Source organism: Vicia villosa, linkage group LG6 (assembly GCF_029867415.1).
Source record: "Vicia villosa cultivar HV-30 ecotype Madison, WI linkage group LG6, Vvil1.0, whole genome shotgun sequence".
NCBI lineage: Eukaryota > Viridiplantae > Streptophyta > Magnoliopsida > Fabales > Fabaceae > Vicia > Vicia villosa.
This window is the reverse complement of record NC_081185.1, coordinates 14,531,553-14,539,009: the sequence shown is the minus strand read 5'-3', so window position 1 is coordinate 14,539,009 and position 7,457 is coordinate 14,531,553. Positions and strand designations below refer to the sequence as shown.

The 7,457-nt window shown below is 34.0% G+C and overlaps 1 protein-coding gene and 1 long non-coding RNA gene across 2 annotated transcripts; one reads left to right on the top strand and one right to left on the bottom strand.

Annotated features, from left to right (window-relative positions):
- Window positions 1–1,076: 1,076 nt before the first annotated feature.
- Window positions 1,077–1,550, bottom strand: LOC131613243 (polyadenylate-binding protein, cytoplasmic and nuclear-like). The gene has a single exon (XM_058884930.1). It carries the CDS (start codon window positions 1,548–1,550, stop codon window positions 1,077–1,079), a length of 474 nt encoding a protein of 157 aa, XP_058740913.1.
- Window positions 1,551–4,701: 3,151 nt separating this feature from the next.
- LOC131611260 (uncharacterized) lies at window positions 4,702–7,133 on the top strand. The gene is made up of 4 exons (XR_009286808.1): window positions 4,702–5,080; window positions 5,163–5,527; window positions 6,491–6,706; window positions 7,051–7,133. It is a non-coding gene; the product is annotated as an uncharacterized LOC131611260 (long non-coding RNA).
- The last annotated feature ends 324 nt before the right edge of the window (window positions 7,134–7,457 follow it).

The window sequence follows — 7,457 nt, the reverse complement described above, 5'->3', positions numbered from 1 at the left end:
GAGACCCTCACCCCTTTTATTATTAACCTTTGTGCCATCTGTCACAGCATTAATTACTACCTGCTCCCCATTAAATGCACCTCTTGAATCAACATCATTAATCCTCATATTATGGACAAACGGCGCCTTTCCCTTATCAATCGTAGCTTTACGGCCTATGACACCTGTATCTTCAAAAGTATCTTTTACTTTATCCACTTCTGTACTATGGCTTGTCGCATCTTCCACACAGTTTTCCACATCCCAATTCTCCCCTTCCGCCACCACCTTCGGAGGAACTAAACCAACACCGCCTCCCCCCATTTCAGCCACCCAGCCCGCCTCATCAGTGCTATCATATTCATCATCAGAACCACCACCTTGGTTTTTCCCTCTTGGAAAAACAATTCTCTTTGGGCCATAAGCATCCTCTACTAACTTGATAGAGTATGCCTCACCATTCACACCAATGTTAAAGGTTTCGTTCAAGACCAAATTATACTTGGTCCTCACCATTAATCTAGCCACATCAAACTTTGATTGACTTTCTGTTTCCTCATCACAAGCCAAGAACACACCAACAGGAGACATCAGAATGCGAAAAAATTCCGGACACCATGCATGACAAGGGATGCCATAACATCTCAGCCACGTTACTCTCTCGTTGTCCACATCCGTCGGACTCCATTGCCTCACCTCATTGAACCACTTTCCCATCCACCCTTTCTCCTCCCTTAGAAGGAACTCAAGGACTCCACCCTCTGTTTCTTCTAGCAAACACAGGTTTGCACCCAACGGCGTTGCCTTCACATTAAAGTAACCTTCTTCATGCAAAGCTTGCTGAAAATTATAGGTCATTCCTGGTTCTTCCGCCACCCCAACCAAAACTTTCTCAAACCTTTTCACCGCATCCAAACTTCTATTAAACTCCATATGAGTAAAGATAGGCTTTTGCTTTCCCACCCTTGTCACCTGAGCATAAGATCTCTCAGGGACCTTAACACCCCCATCTCGCAGTCCCCCCATGTTACGAGAATTGTAGTTCTGTTGAGCATCATTATGTCGCATATTGTTTCCAATCTTCTCTCCGGTCCTTGCTAATCCACCACTCCCCCACCCCCTCCACCGCCAGCCCTAAAAAGTCCCTCACTCTTCCTGGAAACTCCTCTCTCATGTTTCGGCACATTGACATGAATCTTCTTCATACCCAGAAAAATATTATCCAGCTTCGTTGCTAAGAGTTCCACCTCTTTCACATCAAAGAATCTCACAAAACCATATTTCTTCCCTCTCACATCCCTCTTTGAAGGAATGATAACTTCATCCACCTCGCCAAACTCACTGAAAACGTTATACAGGTCCTTCGCACCATACTCCTCCGGGAACTCAGTGACAAAGAAAGTGGAAACCTTACGAGACCTTGTTGAATACTCACTTTGCCTAATATCCCACCTTAGTTTAGGAAGCTTCTTTGGTTGAACCCTAGTCCACTCCCCCTCAGTCTTATTTTTCTCTCTCCACTCCTCCTCCCACCTCTCACTGTTTCTCTCTCTAACTTTCTCTCTCCACATTTTTTTAGTTTGTTTATTCACATTATTATTAAAGAAAATGTTGATTGCATGAACTCGTTTCAGATGCTTTTAATGACTATATTTTCTGAACCACACACAACACACACAACACAACACCAAACTAAGGTAAACCAAACCGCTCACATATGATAAAATTCCAAAATTAAATCACAATACAAGTCAATTTTTCGTATTTTTCAATTTCAATTTTTCAATTGGAGGCCAAAAAAGAACACTCAATAAACCAATAGACCACTAAAATTATTTATATGACAACTCCGATCCATATTTCCTAACAACTAAATTAGGTTGTACCTACGAATCATATGCCCATTTTCAGGGTCTTAGTCCTATAAGGCCATATATAAAATTATAGTAAGTGATGCGAGATAAGTTTAACCTGTGAGATAAATTTATTGAATTTTAAAGTGGAAAACATATATTGAACCAGTAGCATATATTAAAACAAACATGAGCTAAAGATGAAAATAACTTGAATTCATTATTAAAAACATATATAAAATATTGCAATAGAGATTGAAAATATCACATAAGACAAAGAAGAGATTGAAATACATTCTTCATATAATGGTGATAGAACTAAGCTCTTGTCAGTCTCAAGTTAAATTTTCTCACATGTGGAAAACACTAATATGCATGGTTAAATATATTAAGAAAGCATGAGAAAAAGGAATTGCATACCAAGATCGTGGATTTATGCAAGTAGAGATTTTTTCTTTAATTTAAAAAATATATATTATAATAGAAAATAAGGAGAAAATAAAAATAAAAATAAACATAACACAAACCCCTCAGTTACTCCAACAATTTCAATTCATAACACATTGAATGTATAATTTTTCATAAAATCTTACTGTCAAACAATGTCCTTAGGCACTCATCATTATTGATTCATTAAATAACATTGTATTTATTGTGTTTCTCCATGCAGGTTTCAAGAAATGTAGAAACAAAATATGTCAAAAAATGTAGAAAATCAGAAAATATTAAATCAAATAGAATTAAACGAGAAGAGAAAAAAAAATGATGCAACTCCATTATAAATGGAAGGTGTAACAGCTAGTAAAAGTGGGTTTCAAGTAGGCATGTATTGGTTTTAGCCTAAACCTTATTCCCAAACCATTCTAAAAAAGAAGTCTAACTAACTACAATGCTAGTGACAGCAGCAACTACTTTACTTCTATCCTGTTATAGTTCACAAATATCAACATTTTTATAATCACTTTAACTTAAGTAAAGTTTGTAACTTGAGTAAGGTATGAGTGACATGTTCTCAAACGTTGACAGCATATTTTGGAATTCATAAAAATATGCTAGCAGCAAAGCTAAGTATAGTCTCTAATCAAAGTGGTCCAACGTTGACAGCATATTAAAGTGGTCCTGCGCTTTAATCTACATATAAATTAATATTCATTCTATTACTAGAAGTTTCTAGTAATATACCATTAAACACTCCTTCTCATTCTTCTATATTGGTCTCAGCGAAATACGGATATACCAAAAACATGACACTAACATTGACACGTCCACATAAAGAAAGTAAATGTCTAGAATCTGGGGAAGTACTTTGCTGCCATTGCAAAGAAGCTCAGAGGATCTCAGTTATTTCATATACATAAAGAGTGTTGTGTTGTGCTTCTCATTCAGTTTCAAGTTCCTATAATCTCCAACAGAATAAGAAGTTAATTGAAAGTAAACAATTACAGTGTTGTTGTTAATACCATGAATTTGGTAATTGTTACCTTTTTCTTTGAGATCAAAGTAAGCAATTGATGCTTCTTTGATACATGTTTTTTATGTGATGTTATAGTAAAATGTGTGTAGTTATTAAGTATTTGGTTTTTTTTATATTATGGTTTTTCTATCCTTATTCCAACTTATAATATTCATTTTTATTGATTAAGTGTCTCAATTTTCTATCAATTGAAGTATTTGAAAGAGATATAATTTTGCTGTATTCCACCTCAGACCATGTTATAATTTCCTTCTGTCATGGCTGGCCTATAAGTTATGATAATGAAAGTCCACTTGAAGAATTGAATCCTAAAACTCTTTAGTCGAGGTTTGATTTGTTGACTAATCAATCATTATCAAATTGATGCCGTGTTTCAGAAAACAGGTTATCACTCTTTTTTTTTCTCGTCCATAGACATTGAATTAATAATCTAACTATAGCATTATAGATAGAGATATATTCTCTCAACCTTCTATGACATGTTACCTACCACGCACGATCGAAAAAATAGTCAAATAAAATTTAAATCAACAATAACCCATTCCAAAATGAAAATGAAATACCAACTATCCACATTGAAATTTATAAGTAAAACAGAGCCATACAATACAACTGATGCCTAGAATATGATATCTTGTACAACAATGAATGATGGATCGAGTTCAAACCAGAACCAGCAAGAAGCTATAGTTAAAATTTGGAAAACTTTAGCATTCAAAATCACCTAACCTAGACAAATATTTTATAAAAATGAGTTCAATAGTAAAGTAGAACAATTCAAAAAGCTCAGATTTGTATTCTCAGAAGTAATTCAAAAACCTCTGATTTATATGCACAGTGAAGAATTATAAATCTCAAACAAATCTCAGATTTTAAGATAAATCTCATATTGTATCAAAACCTTCTCAGCCCTTTGTTTCTACACTTCCGATTCGAACATAACCAAACATGATTGCAAATGATAAAAGCTCAAAATAAAGAAGAATTTGTAACGTACCTTCGAAGATTCACTACGCCAAAATTGATTTTTTGCATCGCCTAATTTAATAGCACTTTTAAAAATAATGCTATTAAAAAGGAAAACACAGATCTATAATAGCACTTTATAGTCGTGCGCTATTATAAGATACATACAATGTAATTTTGATAGCAGTTTGTAAAAAAACGCTATTAATAAACTTCACTAAAATAGCACTTCCTTTAAAACGCTATTAATATTCTTCACTAAGATAACACTTTTTGTAAATCGTTATTATTTTACTACCCTTTGTTATCGTTTATGAGAAAAGTGCTATTGTTTAACTTTATAACATATATAATAAAATAAAAAATTATAAAATAAAATAAATAAAAGCAAAACACGTTTGGCAGATAATTTTCTTTTTGGCGCCACCAAAAAGCATAACACTCATTCTCTCTCCAAACCCAAAACCTACTCACGCTGAAACCTTCCTTCGACTTCCACTCACTCCGCCGTCGAAACCCTAACCCATCCACAGATTCTTCTCCCTTCATCAGCGCAGAACACACATTTTCACCACTGGAAAGTGAAAACGATTCGTATTCACCTCCGATTCACCACTTGAACAGAAAGAGGAAACAACGTTCATCCCTTTGTTTAACAAACAAACAACAAACAAGAACAATTTCGAACATTGACTGATTTTCTTCGTTAGGTCAAAACAACAACACACCAATGCAAGGTGTGGTGCTCAATACACAATCTTACAACACAACTCTTCAACCTTCTCCATCTTCCTCCAACACCGAAAAGGTTCCTTTTCTATCTTCTTCATTTTTTTTGTTATATTAAAAATTATAAATAAACTCATTCGGATATAGTTTCCTCATCGCAGGGTACATGGTTTTTCGATAACCAGGTTCGTTTTAGGAGGAAGAACAATAAATCTCAGCATCCTTGCGTTTTGTTTCATTCACCGCACTCTATATGTCTATTTGGTTAGTTATCCCTTAATTATTGGATTCAATTTCTTTTGTTGATTCAGATAGTTTGTTAGCTTGTACTAATTATGCATATACTTCACTATGCCCAATTCAATTATTCACATATATTTAAATCTTTAAATATGGTCTTTTGAATTGGATTAATACTTGTAAAGATTGTCTGTTTAATGGAGTTGTCATCGGTGGTTACGAGGAAATAACGAATTCCAGCCATTTGTCAGCTCACAACCATCGTCCCTCTCTTCATTGGTATCTGGTAATCTTTCTTTTCTCATCTTATTGTTCTGCGTTGTAAAATTAAAGGAATTTGAAGTTAATGATAATTGATTATTATTGATTACTGGATTGCATATTCCAATCATGTTGATTAAGTTATCAAAACTTAGATATGGCAAAATCTTGTAGATTTCTGTGTATTTTATTTTCAGCTTGTGTGATTAGAGAGAAAATAATAACACAACTTGAAGATTTAGTTTGGGAGGGATGTTCCATTGTTTGTTTTTGTAATTTCCAATTTCCAGTAGCTTGGTTTTCTAGTTGCATGATCCATAAGTAAAGGTAGTTCTCAATGGATAACTGCTAAGTTTTTGTTAAAGTAGAATCACTTGTTTGTGAGAGAGCCCTATTGTTTTAGAATTTCAAATGTAGTCTACATGTTTGTGAAATTGTCTGTGAAAGGGAATTACTATAGAATTATAGGCAAATGGACCATATGGTGTCTTCACTTTCTTTGAATATTGCTGAATTTACAAATTTGAACCACCTTTCATGTTTTTATTTCCATGAAAAACTCCACAGTCTAGTAATTTAAAATATTATGATTATTTTTTAAAGAAAATGTAAGAAAACTAAAATTGAACTTACCTGTTGTTGCAAAAGGCTCACTAACTATAACTCACCAAAAGTATGTCTCAAACCGAAAATGAACTGAGATATCTATCAATAAGATCAGATCAGCAACTCCATTCAGAATGGCCCTCCTCGTGAATCAGATCAGCAACTCCATTCAAAAAACCTCGGGCCTTATCCATCAGCTTTATCTTACCGTCTTTACCTTCAATGCTGCCTTTCAAATGCCACTCATCCAATGCATGTATTTCTATTGAATGTTAATTAGAGTTGTAAATCCATGGAAACGGAGTGGTAAAAGTTTCCATAAATTTTTAGATTTTTTTATTGAATGGTTAAATTATGTATAAACTAATATATTGGGTTACAGGGTTTCACCCAAGTGTGGCAGAGAAGGCTTCATTCGTCTCCGCTAGTTCTCAACGGTAGTGCTACGGTTACGGTGCTCAAACGAATACAAGATTTTAGTTCATTAGAAAAAAATTTCACCATAACTCCTGGAAACAATGGTCATTTGAATGAACTTACAGCTTACCCCTGACATTAAACACAAAGGTGGATACCCCGCTGCCATGTCGTACTTCCGGTAAAGATCTTTTGTAACCCCCTTTCTATAAATAGTCGGGTTTTCTTACCACTACTTTAATCACAAATCCTAAACACACATGTTGCAACATATTATCAAACTTCTTAGGTGAGAAGCTTGCATCAAGCTACTCTTAAGCAAGGAATAAGTTTTTCAACATTTATTCAAGTAATGTACAAGCTTTTAAATTAAAAAAGTTTGATAGTATACCTTTTAAACCATTGTTGGACATAATTTGAGATTTTTTTGGTAGGGAATGAAAGGACTATAAAATTTTTCTGCTGTTTGAGTTATTTATGTTGGTGTTACAAATTGGACTTGTAAGATTCTGCTGTATATTCTAGGTACAAAAGAAATTTTGACATCAAGGCCTTGGAAGTTTCCTTGATAAGCGAGTAAGTCGAGATCCTTCTGTTTTTATCTTCTCCTCCTTCTTGTTACAACCATGCCAAGCATAGGAATGCCATTATTTGTCCGTAGCAAGATCACTCACATAATGATGATAGAGCCAATGACTTTGTTCTGTAAGCAAAATAAAATCTTTGTACAATAATTACAATAGTATATTACACTACAATGTCATGACATCCTGTTTGAAATTGTATTCTTTTAGAAATGTAACTAATCTTAAAGATATACTAGGATTCAATTAATTCTAATCTAGGAGACCATACTGATTCTCAAATGGTTAAAGTTATCCGATGGTTAAAATTAAAAAATAAAATAGAGTAAAATTATCCCATGGTTAAAA

Excerpts from the sequence above, each read along its gene's own strand:
- LOC131613243 (XM_058884930.1), bottom strand. The coding sequence starts at position 1,550 with ATGTGGAGAGAGAAAGTTAGAGAGAGAAACAGTGAGAGGTGGGAGGAG.